General features: G+C 37.1%; 1 protein-coding gene across 4 annotated transcripts in view; it reads left to right on the top strand.

Moving 5' to 3' along the window:
• The window catches only part of LOC121418207 (tetratricopeptide repeat protein 9C-like), a 26772-nt gene extending 7480 nt beyond the window's left edge, over positions 1 to 19292 (top strand). For all 4 annotated transcript variants that reach the window (XM_041611938.1, XM_041611940.1, XM_041611942.1 and 1 more), the window contains exon 4: positions 16380 to 19292. In XM_041611938.1, the coding sequence (XP_041467872.1) occupies positions 16380 to 16498 (119 nt within the window). In that variant the 3' untranslated portion in view covers positions 16499 to 19292. The remainder of the gene's footprint in view (positions 1 to 16379) is intronic.

Genomic DNA, 19292 nt, shown 5'->3' with positions numbered 1-19292 from the left:
CAATCAGATTATTTACTATGGAAATTGTGCATAAACTGTATTCAAGTCTTTTTGAATCAGGATCATGGACACTCCCTCCATTTCATGCCTTATAAAGTTCATACAGAGTCCAATATTGCAAAAATAGTATCGGTTATTTCAATACACTTTTAATTTGCATTGTCATCATGCTTTGTATAAATAGCTCCTCATTGGGAAAGCTCCTGTATCATCCGTTTTGCTCACCATGGTGTACATACATGTATATTGTTAAGTCTGCTACAAACTCATACAAATGTAGACTGCAGGCGTATGTACAGGTTCATTGGGTTCATTTTAATCGATCAAACTGTCGAAGGAAAAACTCTCCCTTCCAATGAATGTTACCCCACTATATACCCTGGTGATGGTCTGAAACTGGACCACCCCTGGAAACATGTGTTTATCATCACATACAATGTAAGGCATTCATGTACCTTGGGCCTGTCATTTCCCAGACAAATTTATGTATCGGACCATTTCCTCTGGTCAGTGGAAATAGAGACCCTATTTATTATGAAGTGGTCAAAATGTTACATCTGCCTAACTATATGACATATCAGGTCAAACACAGGTCAGGTATGTGACCGTAACACTATTCCCCCCTCTGAAAATGATGGTATTGTCCCCAATACAAACACAAACTGTAAACCAGGCGAAGATAAATTCACTTCAGTTAAATTCTGGTGTTATTGTAAAAAAAATTATACATGACAAAAGTCTTAAGACTCATATTACTATATCTATAAAGTAAAAATGTCCCTGTATGTCATTAATAGTTAGGTTTTGAATAGAGTACAATATGTCAAAATAACATAGTGCTAGACAGATAATCTACATAATTATAAGACCAGAAAATCAATTAGGAAAATCTCAAAGAAAAAAAATACAAATTATTGAAATTATAACATTGTAAAATTCATTGAGTTCTAGCAATTGAAACTGAAGTCAAGGAGACAACAAAATGGAGTGTCTGAGCCCCATTAAGTAAAAAAAAAACAAAAAAAAAAACGTTAACAGTAAATCCGCAAAGTTTCAAGAATTATATAAATGTACTTCTAAATATGATCTATAAGGGAGTAAAACCTATGCATATTCGAACGAAAATAAAAAAAAAACACTTGCGAATAGCATGCAAAACAAGACAAATACATAAATCCTCAAAATAATCAACCAGATCAATGTCATTGATAATTGCAATGTGAAATCTGTTCCAGAGTACAAGTTACAATGGTGGATGAAAATTATAGTCATCTTTATATAGCCTATTTTAGAAAGCAGGTAAAACAGCAACCAAAAGTATAAGTGGGCAGTATATATGCACCAGGAAATTAAAAACAAATTATATCTAAGATGTTTCCCACACCCCGAAGAATAGAAAAAGAAAAGGAGCAAAGAAATATATACATATATACATATGACAAACCACTTGAATCATGACACGACATATCCCATAAATCAGAGAAGTGTGAAACTTCCAAAAAAAAGGAGTAGCCACATGTATACACTCATCAGAGGCAATTCTAAACATGTGCATATAGACCACCTACACTATATGGCTAAACAAATGTCAGAAACAGAAAGATATAAACAAAAAGGCAATTTTTCTACAAGAATAAATACTGTCGGCATATGTAAGACAGCAACAATACATGTTAATACAAAAAAAAACATAGCAATCCAAACAAGTAAACATGTACTATCAAGAATCCAACACAATGAGAACATTTGCAAGATTAAAACCTAAACCAAAAAACTGATACTAGTCCAATAGAATAGAATAGGAGAGAGTGAAGAGAGAAAAAAAATCAAGAGAGAAGAAAGAGCCTGAAGAAAAGCGACGGAGAAAGGGAGAGAAGGAGAAGGGAAAGAGATAACATAAAATATAGATATGGAACAATGTATAATGAGAGAATACATTTACGAAATTCTAGTTTCTCATGCTATCAATAAACCAATATGTAGGAAGACAAAACAAAATCATAAGTTCATCTAGAGACACAGAAACCTACACACCAACTCTCTGTATTTATCACAGCAATAAAAAAAAATGCATTGGTATCAAGTGATACTTCAAAGAGGAGATGACCACAACATGCAGCTGGCCTGGATGAAAAAAGAGGGAGAAAGAGAGAGAGAGAGAGACAGCACACAGACAGAGAGAGGTCAGGGGGGATGCCAGAAAGGGGAAAACAGCTGAGAACACTGGTCAGAGGCAGACACATGTAACCATGCCAACAGGAAAGTCGACAGGCAGAAAAAAAAAGAGGTTGGATTAAAAGTTTCGTCAAGAGTGAAAAAGGGACAGGGATAGGGTTGGAAGAATATTCAGAAGCCAGAAAAATAAGAATAGCAAATTGGTAACACTAAAATGGCACATACATTGTACTATTAAATCCTAAATAAAACATGACATAGAACAATAATAATCTCAACATACACATGTGTATAACATTACTGAGTTAGATGCTACATGTCAAACAAAACATGACATACATTCTTTTTATTGGAAACTTAGCTGTTTGTTTGGACGGAACGGGACATTGATTTGTTTTTAGTTCCAGATCGCACTTGTTTCTGCAGTGAAATAACCCACCCAGGTATATCGTTACTGAGATATTGTTTCAACCTGTTATGGTGGATTACTTTTGGCTTTCCTTTGTTTTGCCGAATTTCAAACAACAAATCACTAAAAACTCTTGTTACAACGTATGGTCCCTTCCACTTCTCAGGGTTTAGTTTGGGGCTCAAACCCTTTTGTTTAGTAGAATCCAAACAGTAAACTAAGTCTCCCAAATCAAATGTATTTTGAGCAATCCTCACATCATGGTCTCGTTTCTGTTTCTCTGCAGTTTTGCCAATCTGCTCTCTAGCAATTTGGTAAACCTCTTCCAAGTTTTGTTGTAACTTTACTACATACTCTTCAGTACATGAATATTGGTTGGCTCTAATTCCCAGATTAATTTCAAGAGGTGTCTTTACTTCCCTACCCAACATGAGGTAATTTGGTGTAAATCCAGTCCCTTCATGGACTGTGCTGCGGTATGCAGAAGTCAAGAGGTTAAGATTGACATCCCAATCTTTCTGATGTTTACTAACAAAGGATGAAATCATATTGACCAACGTCTGATTAAACCTTTCGATGAAACCATTAGATTGAGGATGATAGCTAGAGGTTCTGGTTTTGTGAATTTCAAAAAGGCGACACATTTCCTGAAACAATGAAGCTTCGAATGAGCGGCCCTGATCAGAATGTAATTCAAAGGGAGTGCCAAATCGGGATATGAATTCGTTAACAATTTTGTTCGCTATCGTCGGGGAGCACTGGTCAGGGATGGCATAAGCCTCTAACCATTTAGTGAATGTATCACCAACCACAAGAACATATTTGTTACCTTGATCAGATTGAGGGAATGGCCCTAATATGTCGATTGCTATACGATCCATGGGGCGCCTTGTTGGTAATTTTTGAGGGGTGCATGGGGTGTCTTGGAGGGTCTTTTACGAGCACCGCATACATGACAAGCTCTTATGTAATTACGTACTGTATCTTTCATGAGGTACCAATAGTAATTTTGCTTAATCCGACTGAGAGACTTCTTGAAACCCAAATGCCCTGCCATAACCGCATCATGGTTAGCTTCAAGTATGGTGTTTATTAAGGACTTTGGTACAACCAATGTTAACCGTTCGCGAGATGACCCTTCATCCCATTTCTTAAATAGTACACCATCGATAACTTCAAGTTGTTTCCATAGCAACCATAGATGCCTAACTACAGGGCTCTTATCATGAACTTGTTCTCTACCCGGTCTTACTGCTGACTCTGTAAACCAGTGTAATATAACACTGATATCTTTGTCTTGCCTTTGAAGAGAAGAAACATTATTAGCAGTAACTCCAATGTCATTGAAAATATGCGGCCCAGAATTACTCCTGGCATTGGCGGAAGTTTCACGTCCGCAGGGCATATTTAAAAGTCTGTTAGAGTCACAATTAACAGAATCTCCTCTTTTCCTGGCTTGTTTTCTAGTGGTTACTGGCCTTACATAGGTTGTAAACGATGGTGGACAGATTACATTACGCAGAAGGTTATGTCCTGAATACATTACACTTATAATCATCTGTATCATTATCATTACATACCTAAATACCCACCCAATAAATGAAACATACTGCAGGCTCTCTGGCTCTGATTTCTGCTTGATTTTGGCACCTCTAATTTGCACCGTTGCCGATCCTGCACTTCTTTTCGCGCCTTCTCCAAAATGACGCGCACTGCAGCGACGCACTCGCTCATTTACACTATTAGCGCTACCTTTCTTTATCGTTAACGGCATCACATCATCAAGCTCCATGAAATCAGACCAGGCTGCATGTTGTTTCCTACAGTGCTTACAACCATTACATGGAAGAGAAGTCAACATATCCCTTCCATCATAGCACTCACACATTTCTGGGTTGCATGGTACACGAGATAGAGCATCGGCATTTGCATGACTGCGACCTGCACGATGCTCTATCTTAAAGTTGAATTGTGATAAGATTTCCAACCATCTAGCCATTTGATTGGATGGCTCTCGAAAGGACATTATCCATCTAAGAGCACTATGATCGGTTCTCACCACAAATTCACGTCCAAGTAGATAATGTCGAAACTGATTTACAAATGTCACGACAGCGAGAAGTTCCCTGCGAGTTACACAATAGCGTCGCTGTGACTTCGTTAGCGATTTACTTGCGAAGACTATTGGCCGCTCTTGGAAACGTTTCTGCGAAGGATCCCACTGCATCTGCGAAAGCGATGCTCCAATACCAAAATCAGATGCATCGGTATCCAGTATGAAGGTTCCTTCATTTAGGGGGTATGCCATAACATTGTCACTTGTGAGTGCCTTTTTAAGCTCTGAAAAAGCACTTTCACATAAATCGGACCATTCAAATGGCACTCCAGACTCAAGCAAGTAATTAAGCGGCCGTGCAATTCTAGCAAAATCCCTGATGAACCTACGGTAGTAAGAGCACAGCCCTAAAAAGGACCTAACCTCTTTCACATTTTTAGGTGACGACCACTCCGCCACTGCTGCTATCTTGTCTGGGTTGGCTTTCACACCAGTTGGTGTGACGATGTGTCCGAGGTACAATACTTCAGATTGAAATAAAGCACACTTGCTTGGCTTCAGCTTGAGCCCGGCCTTACTCAAGCGTTGGAAAACTTCATCGAGTCGAGAAATGTGATCTTCAAACGTAGGGCTGAAAATTATCACATCATCTAAGTAGATAAGCAGCGTTTTCCATTGAAGTCCTTTGAGTACTAGTTCCATACACCGCTCGAATGTACTTGGGGCGTTAGAAAGTCCGAAAGGCATAACATTATACTCGTAGAGTCCCGATCGCGTCCGAAAAGCAGTTTTGTGCTTGTCCCCTTCCTTAACCTCTACTTGCCAGTATCCTGACTGCAAATCCAAAGTAGAGAAATATTTACATCCACTTAAACAATCTAAACAGTCATCGATACGGGGTAAGGGGAAACTGTCGAATTCCGTTACAGCGTTCAGCTTTCTATAATCAACACAGGGGCGAGTTGTCCCATCCTTCTTTTTTACATATACAAGAGGCGATGCCCAGGGGGATGATGAGGGACGGATGATTCCTGCTTTTAGTTGTTCACCTATAATGCGTTCCTCCTCATCGTCAAATGCCCGAGGGGGCCTCCGAGCTGGCTGACGAACAGGTTTGGCTTGTCCAGTTTTAATTTCGTGCTGCAGCACAGAGGTGCGACCCAAATCATTTGATGATTTCGCAAATGTGTCCGAATGTTTATGTAATAACCCATGAAGTATGTTTCTCTCTCTATCACTCATTCCTTCACTGCTTTTCTCATATAGTTCATTGAGACTGGGATGTAATTTGTCAACATTATCACGTGTTATGTTCTCAACATCATTTCGGTCTTTCACATTTACTCGAGATATTCGGTTGATTATTGATTTAGAGTCATTCTCGAACTCGTCAATTTGCTGCGTAGTAATGATCTCGGTCGCTATTCCCACGGTTTGTCCTTTACGCAAAATAACATCCTCGGCAGAGGTGTTCATAATGCGTATCGGCAGCCCGGATTTGATCTGTTCAGAATTGCATAATGTAGCGCCAATCAGGACTGCCTCCTCCCGTAACCCGGTTGACACCGGTTCAATGAGGATATCCTGGTCTTGATGTAAAATTACAGAATTGTCGACACACCCTGCTGCCAATATTTCACAATTTGCAGGTACAGTTATTGAAGATTGGAGAGTAACATGTCCTATCGTTGTATCACCTGTTATTGCGCAATCGATCCAAATATTACTAATCTTGATCCCCCTCCTCGCTTCAAATACACAGTCAAAGTGATACAAGAAATCAAATCCGATTAGCACATCATCGTGGATTGGCGCCACAAAAACATCCCATGTCAAAATTGAGTTCGCGATTTCAATATGAACGGTTGATATTCCCCTAACATCTAGTAAGCTGTCATCTGCCGTTTTGAGAACAATGTCATTTGTCGGTTTGCGAAGAACAGGTTTATTATCACCACACATCTTATCAAATATTGATTCAGAAACTATAGTTACCGCAGCTCCAGTGTCAATCAATAAGCTTGCCTGAACGCCATTCACTGCTGCTTGTATATGTGCTGATAACCCATTCGTCTTGCTATGTGTCACTTTGATGTCAATGATTTCTTTAGCTGGATGAGAGACCGGTATCTGGCCGGATGAGCCGGTCTCATTTAGTTTCCCTGATTTCCATAGGACACATTCGGAGAGGCTCCCTGGGGGTGGGGGCAGTAGCGCCTAAGATGTCCCCTTTCACCACAGTTAAAACATGTACGGGTGTCTTGGTAGGCACGTCCTCCTCGTCCCCGACCACGGCCGCTAAAACCATTCAGGCTCAGTCTCTCCGCAATCTTCTCTGCGAGCCCATTGATCTTCTCTTCAATACTTGCATCCATTTTCGCTTCAAGTTCTGCCAATTTATTCTCAATAGCAGAATTAGGAGAAGGGGCCACCATGCGGACTTTGTGATCATGGTGATCAGGCCGATGTTCGTCAGTGACAGAGCGATACCTCTCTACCAGGTCCTGCGCCTCACTGAGGTTTGCCGGCTCCCTCATTCCAATAGTCAGAGCCAACTGCTGGTCCTGCAAACCACGGATGAATTGCCGCAAAGCAATTTGTTCCCTTGTAGCTTCGTTGGCAGTCGGGTAGCCGCGAAGAACAAACCGCCTCAAGTCAGCCACGTAGACAGACAGGGATTCACCAGGAAGGAGCTTCCTTGTCTCCAGCATTGACAAGAAAGAATTTGGCTTAGTCCTTTCTGCAAACCGCGTTGCCAGGGCCTCTTTAAGGAGATGAAACGAACTAAAAACATCTTCTGGCTGCGTCCGGAAGAGATAGTCCGCTGCCTCCCCTGTCACTGATGATAGAAGACGAAGCCTCTTCTCCTCCTCTGACCAGGAGCAGGCGACTGCCAAGTTCATGAACAGGCGGATAAAAGTCTCCCATGAGCTGTCACCTGAGAAAGCCGTCTGTCGAGGGAGGGGGACGCTTCCCAACGATACCCGTCCACCTGCCTGCTTCGACTCCTCCTCACAAAGAGAGTCGAACTCGACCTCATCCTCCAACTTCTGTCGCCTCCTCGATTTAGAACCCGGCATCATGAAAGAGTTTTACCGCTGCCACCAGTGTTAAGTCTGCTACAAACTCATACAAATGTAGACTGCAGGCGTATGTACAGGTTCATTGGGTTCATTTTAATAAGGTCAAACTGTCGAAGAAAAAACTCTCCCTTCCAATGAATGTTACCCCACTATATACCCTGGTGATGGTCTGAAACTGGACCACCCCTGGAAACATGTGTTTATCATCACATACAATGTAAGGCATTCATGTACCTTGGGCCTGTCATTTCCCAGACAAATTTATGTATCGGACCATTTCCTCTGGTCAGTGGAAATAGAGACCCTATTTATTATGAAGTGGTCAAAATGTTACATCTGCCTAACTATATGACATATCAGGTCAAACACAGGTCAGGTATGTGACCGTAACACTATGAAACAGCACAAGGAGCTCTCATGAATAAACCTACCTTCCAATTTGGAGGCAAAGGGTATTCCAGGTTGGATGATTAATCTTAAAGCAAATCTCTAAAAAATTTCATCAAAATTGGATGGAAAAAACATCATACCAAATTCATTGCACCTTCTGGTGTATAATTTTGCAATCCCATTTTGACTGCAGAATTTTCATGTTTTTCACTATTTGAGGGTAACAGTTATGTCTGTTTTTATAATGCCACTTTTTCTTGTGTATTGTATAGTAGATACAAGATTATGACTATTCCATTTTACTCCACAAAGAACGGAATCACTGAAAATGACTACTGATTTTAACCTAATAACATTATATATATGTACCTTATTTTGTCCCAAGGGAAATACACCTTTGGAAAATGAAAGTGAAATCAACAGATAAGCATCATGACTACTGAAGGGAGACAAGAAAAGTTGTTTGCGCAGATCTATAAATGGTCTACTTAATGTAGATTCTTCAACACATACATTCAAAGGAAACAGCGTCTTTAATAGTAATAATAATAATAGGCATTTATATAGCGCCATCTATCTAGAAACATTCTATTCCGAGGCGCAATATTATTATTATTACTCCGGCTTTAGCTTGAGCTGCCTTTCAGCGCTCATGCATTCAAGGAATTAATCCTGCCGGTTACCCATTCATCTCACCTGGGTTGAGTGCAGCACAATGTGGATAAATTTCTTGCTGAAGGAAATTACGCCGTGGCTGGGATTCGAACCCACGACCCTCTGTTTCAAAGTCAAAAGACTAATCCACTGGGCCACAAAGCTCGGCAGGGCAGATGGTCATTATATTTAATATGGCTAGTATTGGTGTAGCCTAAGCTACAAGTAATCTGAATGTGACTGTTTGCAGTTGTGTTTGTTTACATTACTTTTGTTGATAGAGAATGGAGAGAGGATGGCATGGCAATTTACAGTTGTTTATTCAAAGGACAAACCAACAAAAAGTTAATGTGAATATAAAGAGAAAATCCGACAAGCATAACACTGGAAATTCAATCAAAATCAGAAGTAAAAGAAGAAAGTTATGACATTTTAAAGTTTTGCTTAACTGCAATGTGCACATGCTGGTCAGTATGCAAATGAGGGGAGCGATGATGTCACTCACTAATTCTTTTGTATGTTATTACATAAAATATGAAATATTCTAATTTTTCCTCATTCTCCACAAGAAACAGAGTTTTCTTTTCCCTTGAACGTATGTGTGGAAATGCCATTGCTTTATTATTTCATGGTTCAGTCAAGTTGGTCCTCATGGCCAAATCTGTAAAAATTAAAACATTGTGTACCAGTAATTAAAAAAAAAAGAAATAGTGAGGGACATCATCGACTCTCTCATTTGCATATCACTGTGTTTTGCATATAACTATTTTGTGGAAAATAAGCAAAACTCTAAAATGCTTTAACTTTCTTATTTTACATCCGATTTTGATGAAATTTTCAGCATTATGCTTGTTTGATATTTCTCTCTTGATTCAAAGCAACTGTTTCTGGGATGGACTTTACCTTTAAAGAACCCTTCAGCCCAAATTGAAAAATAAAAACATATAAATATGTGTATATTGGCTAAAACCTGTCTGATGCAATGTCATTAATTTTATAAAAAAGAGAGATGTCATTTCGTACAGCTTTTCATACAGCTAACATGACCTTTTGATCCCACACCCAACCAAACCAAAACTTCTTCCCATAAACAGCCAAAGAAAAGCAATTCAAAAGAAATGTGGAGAAGAATGGCGGAGTCAACACAGGGGTGCGAAGATCGCCCCTTTAGAAGGGTCCATCATACCGGGTTCCTAAGCACCTCATGGTGTGTCTCGCACAGTCACAGGGGGGTGGCTGTGAGGTTCGGTGGGGTTCAGCACAAGTTCATGCCCATCAATTATGGTTTTGGAGTATTTTTTCTGTGTTTGGAAAATCAGTTTACACAAAGAGCCGCCCACACACCCCAATCACACCGACAGTCCTCACTGTATGAAAAAAAATGTGTAGGAGAAAGTTGATAAAATGAAATATTTGTTCTAGGTTTTTTTTTCTTCTTCATGCATATTTTCTTCTCCAAAATGTATATGTAGTGCCTATTACCTGTATGCTCAGAATGAAACGGTCTGCTGTTAGCCTAGACCTATAGCCCTATGATTGAAGATGCATTTAAAAAAAATAAAAATATATTGCACAATTAAACTATATATATATATACATATATATGTATATATATATATCTAGGCCTGAAATATGGATTATATAGCCCAGTTTATTTGATTGTAGGCCCTATATCTAATTCTGAGCATATTGGCAATGAATTCCATATATTGTATGGCATTAATTGTTAATTTATGCATTTTTGGTTCTTTTGTTGATAGTGTAGTATGTTGTATTTGAATGTGAAAATCTGAAAGTAGTCTCATCCGATCCCAACCTGATTGACCTTCAATAGAAGTATTCCTGAAGGTGTAAATGTTCATTGCAATCCTATTTATCCATGTACTATCTATACAAGATCTAACAGGAGTGACAGATGCCAAAACAAGATCAATGATCTAGATACCCCAATAGACTTAGATGAAAGAACTCAGAAGGTGGTTTCAGACCGCCTCGAAGTTCGTCAGTTCCAGGTATTCTCTGATCGGGAAATTTACCCCGATCAGAAAATACCAGGTATTTTGGTAATGTGAAAGCAAACTACGGGTAATTTCCCCGAAAGAAAATACCCGCTAAATAGTAGGTACTTGGCGAAATTACAAGAACTTTCGCTGGGATTTTTCCAAGGTCGCAGGTATTTTGGCGATGTGAAAGCAATTTACGGGAACTTTTAGCCCAGCGTGTCGTTGGGCGCGGGAGCTGTGGGTGGCTGCTGGGCTAGTGATTTTTAATCACTTGCCTGCTTGTCAGACCATACTGCGCATGCTCGTAACTTCTGGAACTTATCCCGAAGGGTATGTTTCGGGGCGGTGTGAATGCAGGAATGATTAATGGGTATTTTTTAGCCTAATAAAGTTCTTGTAATTTAACGGGGATTCTTGTGATCGAGGCGGTTTGAAACCACCTTTTGAAATCATGCAGAGTTTATCCTTGAAAATTGGAAAGAAATTTTTGCTTTCTCATTTTTCGTTTTTTGTTTTTTGTCATTCTCTCACTGTCAATATTTCCCTTTGAAACATCTTAGCATAAAAAGATTGTGCTATGAAATACAATTATAGAAATAGTGGATTAGATATAATCACTTGGCTGTTAAATCCTAGTACAAAAGGGTAAATTATTGAGTAATGACATAGGGTGTAATTGGCAACCTTTTTTGCCAAGAATTAGAACAGGAATTAGGAAACTTCAGAAAAAAAAGAAGAAATTCCATTATGATATTTCTAAAATACAACTTTTACGATGAAAGTTTATTCTTATTTTTAATAACCAGCGATGATTCCTGTGCTAATTTCTGGATGTTTCTTTTTTTCTAAAGAAATACATGTAAGCAATAAAGCCTACATTTCTTTTGCTATAAGACAAGTTATAATAGGCTGCTGTAAACATTGAAGAATTATTGCGTTAGTTAATAATTTGAATATCAATATTTCGAAATCCTTAGCTTTTATCTAACCGTTTTAAAGTTAATTCCTCCTTTAATGTCCTTATATTAAACAGACTGATATTTAACAGCTTATCATTTACTTAGCCTGTGAAGGCATTTGGGTTACAGAAATGTTATAAATACCAAATCTGTTTTAAAGGCTTCATGGCATTATTGATCTGCTTGTATCCTTGACCAAAATTGTAGACTTATTCATTAAGGCACACAACTGAATAGGTCTTACAGCAGATCAGACCAACGGAAGTTCCCAGAATTTTCATAGGACTGTATTCATAATACAATTTTTTTCAAAGTCCTTAATTTTGTTATATATGTGTTTATGACAAAAGTTTATTAGAGATAAACGGCAATAAAAATGTCCATATTAGGCCTGATTTTAGTTATAGCTATCCCTTCTTTGTAAAATTTGTACCTATTAGTATTACAACTTGCCAGGTTTTCAGTATTATTTGTCCTTCTAGCCATTCTAGACTGACTTGCTCGTTTTAACAAAGCCTGCATTCTCCTCCATTAAAATAGAATTCCACGCATTTTTAAATTAACTTAATGAGGCCAACAGCCCTTCATTGAGAATTTTCGTCAATACCCCCTGTGAAAATCATCATAAGAACTGGGCTGTGAGTGATTTAGCAGTTTGCTACAAATCTGCCATAAAAAGCATTTATATGTTTGTGTCAATGACCTAGTGTTATGTCCATATTTTTACAAGGGTGACCGCATGCCAGGCAGGGGAGCAGCGATAATCATATTTTTTAGAGAGAATTTTTTTTGTTGCATTCGAGGCTTGTGGCTTTGTTTGAATCTTGCTCTTGCGTTTGTAGACTCCATGCAGAGTTTTCTGGTGTGTTTAAGTACCAAATTTGTATATCTAATTGATGATAAGAGAATTTTTCTCCCTCCCACAAAGAACTTTCATGTATATTGAGAGCACAAAAAGAACACTGACATTTAATATAAACCTTTTTTTTGGTTCTGTCATTCCATTCTTGTAAAATTCTTGTACCAGTTCTTGTATGAAAAAGTTCTAAAATGATAATTGTAATGAAGATATTAATAACCATATAAATAATTGAATGAAAATGTAAAAGACAAAATACATCAGAATGTTGCAAACTACATACATATAATGTATGTAGTGGTGGTGGAAATGACGATGATTATGATGCTGGTGATGATGATGATGATGATGATGATGAAGATGATAATGATGATGATCAATTTTGATGATGATGATGATGATAATGACGAGGATGAATTGATGATTATGAATGATAATCCGAATACTGGCAATCTCATGTTTCATTTTTATTGTGTAGGCCTATCACCTGATAAACTAATACCATTTTGTGCATCCAAAGGTCATTTATTACCACCAATATCCTTTATATTGATAGTCCACACCACAGCCACTGTTTGTATTCTATTTCAGGAAATTTTATTTGTGAATGGAAAATGATAAAATATCTATTCACTTTGAAGGAAGGAAGGAAAAGAGGTCGGAAGACAGGAGATAACAAGAGGAGAAATAGATATGTCTCAATGACTGGCAATTAATCTGGGTTTTTTTATTCAAACAAAATATATGTGGGATATTTTTACTAATTTCTCACTGCTTCGCATTATGTGCATTGACAACATGCATTTATTTCCTTTGTTCCAGATATATTTCTATGATGATGATTTCAGAGAAATGTAGGAACACCATGACAAAGCATGCTGGCATTTTTCTTTAATTACAAGAAAAAAAAATCATGTTTAAACGTCTACATGTAAGGATAGGAAGGACTTTGTGCATTGTTTGTGGTTTCCTCATTTCTCTAAATTTCCACCACAGCAAGTTCGTGAGGTTTTTTTTCTGACCATTTCCCCCATCCTCAATTAGAGCTAGAGTCAGAAGTTCTGCTTAGTTTGATTCCTTCCACACCCACTTAGGCAACAGTCACACAGAAGAAACTGACCCTAAACCGACCAATGGTATGCCATTGGAAATAACATAATAGATTTGGTTGGTCTGGAGCCGTTGTTGTTAATGTGACTGTGGCATTACTGTCTTGCCAGCCTGGTATCATGCTTCAGTCACACCTGACTGCACCAGCTCCAAACCGACAGATGGTATGCCATTGGAAATAATGTTATAGATTTGATCAATCTGGAGTCAGTTTGCACCAGTGTGACTGTAGCCTGAACTCAATGAGAAAACACCCAAAACCAAAATAGGTGTAAATTGGCTCCCCATGGACTACAGTGCTTCCTCTGCTGCCATTTAGAAAGAGAATGGATAACGCAGTTGGATTAGGTGTTATGTTTTCTGAGAATTATGTTCATGTCACAGTCATCTCAAATTTGTCGGGTATATTGATATTTAACTTGACTTTGTTTGTGTGTATGGGTTTGTTCAGTCTATTTTGTAAATTAATAATAATTATCATTAATTTGTATAGCACATCTTTTATATGGATATATTCAGCTGCGCTTGTTCAGAGCTCTTTTTACTTATGTCTACGCATATTTTCTTAACTAAAGACATAGGTTTTTAATTTTGATTTGAAGAGAGCCAAGGATAAGAGCTTCTTATAGCAATTGGCAGGCTATTCCATACTTTGGGGGCAGCATGTGCAAATGCATGATCACCAAGTGTGACTTTTGTTTTGTGAAATGGGATCTGAAACAATAGTTTATCTGTGGAACTTCACAGGCTTCGACTGTGCGATTGGGTTTTAAGTTTGAGTAATTATTCTGTCATGTAATGTGGGGCTTGACCGATTAATGATTTATATACTGAATGAAATTTTCTGACGTGCAGGCAACCAGTGGAGTTCTCAGTAAAGCTAGAGAATGAAAAACATGAATCATAAATAAAACAGCAACCTATTGTAATTCATGGTACTGCAGGATGGTGCACCAGCTCGCTTTTTTCACCAAAGCTGATTCCCTGTCAGTTTATAGTTTTTATACCAAGTTATTGACACTTGAAGTTTGACCCAGAAAGTATTGTATAATTGGTGTAATTATCACTTAGTAGTTCCATGCAGTTCATAAGAAATTAAAATTGATATTGTCTCTGTACTTTGCTAATGAAATAATAACGATGGTGAGGCAATAGTCTGCTTCACACCAATCATAAATCACCTCATTTGTGTCAAAGTGTTGAATGTTTTTTATTTCATTTGCTTGGGTATACAGTGGTGCTAAAAAGTTAGTGAACCCACCAGAAAATGCACTCCTTCATGCTGAGTGTTGAATGGAGAAAACAACACTGCAATGTTTGGCAAGCCCAGAGAAATGATATTGAATGTAATATTTTATCACCTGGCTTCATTAATGACTTAGGTGAATGTTTATTATCATGTTCATGCAATATATATGCAGATGATGTTGTTTATATTTCTGATAAAAGTACCAAAGTCATTACGTCTAACTTACAGGCTAATCTTGAAAACATAAGTGGTAGAAGAGAAATAAATTAAAAGTTAATGTTGACAAAACATATACTATGTTATTAAAACAAAACACATACTTCTCAAGAATTAAACATATATCTGGATAATAAGATTATAAAACAAGTTAAATATATTTAACTTGTATCTTGGAATTGAAATTGATGAGAATCTTACATGGAATTTGAAAGTAAAGAACCTAAGTAGAGCTTTTAAGTTATTTTCTTTTAAAAAGGTCAGTAATTTCACTAATACGAATGTTCTCAATAAAATTTATAATTGTCCATCCAACCCATACTGGATTGCTCTTGTTCAGTATGGGAGAACTGTTCTGTCAGTAATAGGAAAATTTTGTTAAGGTTATAAAAGAGAGCAGCAAGAATAGTAGCAAAGAATAAATACTAATGGTATTGACATAATAAAGCGATTGAAATGGCAGGTTTTAGAAAAAAATACAGAATTATTTCCTTGCATGTATTATGTATAACTGTGTCCATGGATATATGCTCCTGTATGTTTGTGTAATTTTATTGACATGGTTTTTTGATCGGCATCAAATGAAAACAAAATTTGCCAATTCGCTTAACGTTGTTATACCTAAACCGAACATTGAGTTTTTCAAGAATAGCTAAAGATCTGCAAGAGGAAATGTATGGAATAGTTTAGATTCAGAACTCCAGAATGCAACTTCAATTGATACTTTAAAAAGGAAATATAAGAAAACACACTCCTCGTAACACTCTCTCCACTCTCCGTTCTATAATTTTCTATGCTGGTTTATGTTTTCAACTTTCAATATAGTATTCATCACCCAGTGCACATGTATCTTTTGTTTTTTGATATAGCTATGTTTGTCAATACCTATGTCACTCAGTTTATTTATATCTACTACATGTATATCTCAATTCAATTTTTTAATGCATTTTTTCTGTATACTGTTAGTTATTTACTATGTCAACAGGACCATGTTGAAAAACAGTGTATATATTATCAGAACAATATCCTGTATACAGTAAAGATTTTTAAATAAATGAATTTATTAAATATCTAACACATGGCAGAACTTGAACACTTTAAATATGTTCATTTTCTGGTGGGGTTCACTGACTTTTTAGCACCACTATGATATCTAAAATGTTTCTATAATGTATAATGATTTATTTATTTTTTATCTTTTTATCTTACTTTGTAGAATCCAACATCAAGAAATACCTGCAGCTGTGTGATAAAGCCATGCTAAAACAGGCAGAGGACGAAAGGACAAGATACAAAGGAATGTTTGACAAATTGGCTGCTAAGGGAGACCACTGACCCCATTCACACCAAAGAGATTTTTTTATCCTATGTGATATCAGTGTGAACGTTACTGTTGGACTGCATGGCGATGTACAGGGCAGGACGAGTGCAAGCAGATGGACCAAGAGTTTTGCCCTGTTCACATCATGATTTCTGCACTGCTTAGTTTCAATTGTGTGAATGACTATGCCCATGACTGCCGCTGGAAGCCCAGCCTTTAGGATTTGAGGTAGAGTGAAATCTGTATATAAAGACTGCCGGAGAGATACCAGAATAGCGTCTTTATGAGCAGGTGGTCTTTCAAGATGGGCACCATTTATAAACATTTGGGGGATTATTCAGAGGAAACAAATCCTTTGGTCTTTACAGACCTGGTGTATCGTCTAGACAGGTGAACTCTAAAGCTGTTTTATTTACCACCATCCATTGTGGAACTATCTCCAGGCAGTCATAAAATGAGAGTTTGGTTGTAATTATTGAAGATCATATGCTTACCCAATCCACATTTTCATGTCATATCGTTCATCCGAACCATCGTATCAGTCATTTTTGGTTTACAAAAAAATTGATTTTGAGATTTTTGCAGAAAATGAATGTACAAGTCCAATTCTATTCATAACTGAATTTCTAGGCAGCAATTTATTTTAGTTTCTGAGATATGAGGGGATTTTCACAGCGATGCCATACAAGTTTTAATAAAATGCGCAAAACCCATTGGAAACGTGTGCTGTAGCAGAGCGATACAGCGTTTTGACTGACGGCGATTTCAATGCGCGCGGTCAACCAAACTGTCGTATCGGCTATCTGCACTGCATTGACTTTGCATGTGAAAAGCTATACAACGTTTTGACTGACTGCGCACATTGAAATCGCGGTCAGGGTTGTTGCATTTTTGTACAGGGGAAATCTAAAATGCTCGAACCGAAATTACAAGCACGGAGCTCATTTGTTATATTTTCTATGATCCTTGGTTTTGTGTAAAAATAAAGATACCATTCTCAAGCTATTGTCTTGGTCTTTCCATGTGTTTTCTAGCAATTCATGAATATGTTGTAAGGCTGGAGAACTAAGTGTGAAAAATATAGTAAATTTTGAAGTCGATTTTCTCTAAAATGGGTTTTAACCGTCGTGTGTGTTATACGACAGTTCGGATGACCGCCAACGATATTTATATGTTCAAATGCATTCATTGCTGATTCCTGTAAAAGAACCCTAGCATTATTTTTTGATAACGTTGATGTGTACACCATTCACAAATAAAGCTTTTTTATAGAGTGTAAGGGCAAAAAAGAATTAGAAATTAATACAAAAATAAACTTATTTATCTATATTCAGAGATACAAGTCATTTTGCTTTGCCTGATTTCAAGCCTGGACAGCTTTTCATTTCAGGATTTTTCAAGGTTTTTTCAGCATAATGTTTCAGCTTTCATATGCATCTGGAATCTGTGTTTATTTGTGAAATGTTACAGAAACAAGAAAAATATATTTTTCAATATTTTCAATAGTACGTCTGTCACTTACTTTTCATGATATCATCTTGAAATCTATTTTTTGTCTTTTTTTGGACAATAGTATGCTGTACTGTACTTGCTGTATTGAGCCGTAATTATTTGATATGACAATTCAGTTCAGTATATGATTGTATTTGATAACAAAACACATGCAATAAACTATGTTCAGCTGCAGACAACTCTAATACATATTTGAAAAATGTGCAAAATTAAAAAAAATAAATAAAAAAGACCTTTTTTTAAAAGGCAGTGAATTCTTGATTTTTTTTTTTAATTTTGCAGATTTTTCAAATATGTAAATTTTACCTAATCTGATATCATTGCACCTCAGGACAGCATGCTCAAACACAAAATCGTGAAGCCTCTCGTTCTTCAAACTGAAAATACAGTCATTTGACCCAATGTTTTTTAAATCTTTTCTCACCTCTCTCCTCTCCAAAGTAGATAATGGCTTTTCCCCATTGATTGTCACCCAATTATCACCTATTGTTCAAGATTTCCCATTCCCAGTTGTAAACCTAATTCAGTGTACTGAAAGAATGACTGGTTACATTATGATCAGGATACTGCTAATCTCTTCCTACCTCCTAATCTCTGCTAATCTCCTATTAATCTTAATCATGGTCAGAATTAGGTGTACATTCATGACAGTGTTCACCTTAATTAGGTTATTCTACCTCATTTACAGTATGCAAAACAGGATTTGTTTTTATCCTTGCTTGAAAAAATGAGATCTTTGAAGAGTAGATTATTATTATGCACGTAGGTGCTGAATATTGTATCGATCCCCACCATCAAGCTGATATTTCTGCGCAACATAGAGATAGATAAATAATTGCATAATTATCATAAATTTTCAGATGGTTTACTTGAATTGGTTTTTAAAGCAGAATGCTTAGAAATAGAAATGATGTACACACATAAATGACATTGATCTGGATGTTAATATACAGATAAGTGGTAAATTATTCATGGAAAACAACATTGCTCATATAATGATTTATTAATTGTTTTTCTTGAAATATTTGTTAATTAAGAAATTATGCTCGAAGTGATCCAATAAGTGCATATCACTATCAAGATTTTTTTTAAAGTGTATAAAATCTTGCCTTGTTAACATCAAATATGCTGCATACTGTATGTGGCATAATGTAATAATTGTCTCACCTGCATAGCAGAGCGAGACCATAGGTGCCGTTTTACAGATGGTGGCGGCTGCAGCATCAACATTGAAATCGTATCAACTATAAGGTTAAGTTTTTTTAAGTGTCATTGTAACTTAGGAAATATATGGAC

The sequence above is a fragment of the Lytechinus variegatus genome, chromosome 7 (genome assembly GCF_018143015.1).
Source record: "Lytechinus variegatus isolate NC3 chromosome 7, Lvar_3.0, whole genome shotgun sequence".
NCBI lineage: Eukaryota > Metazoa > Echinodermata > Echinoidea > Temnopleuroida > Toxopneustidae > Lytechinus > Lytechinus variegatus.
This window is presented reverse-complemented; position numbering and strand designations above follow the sequence as displayed.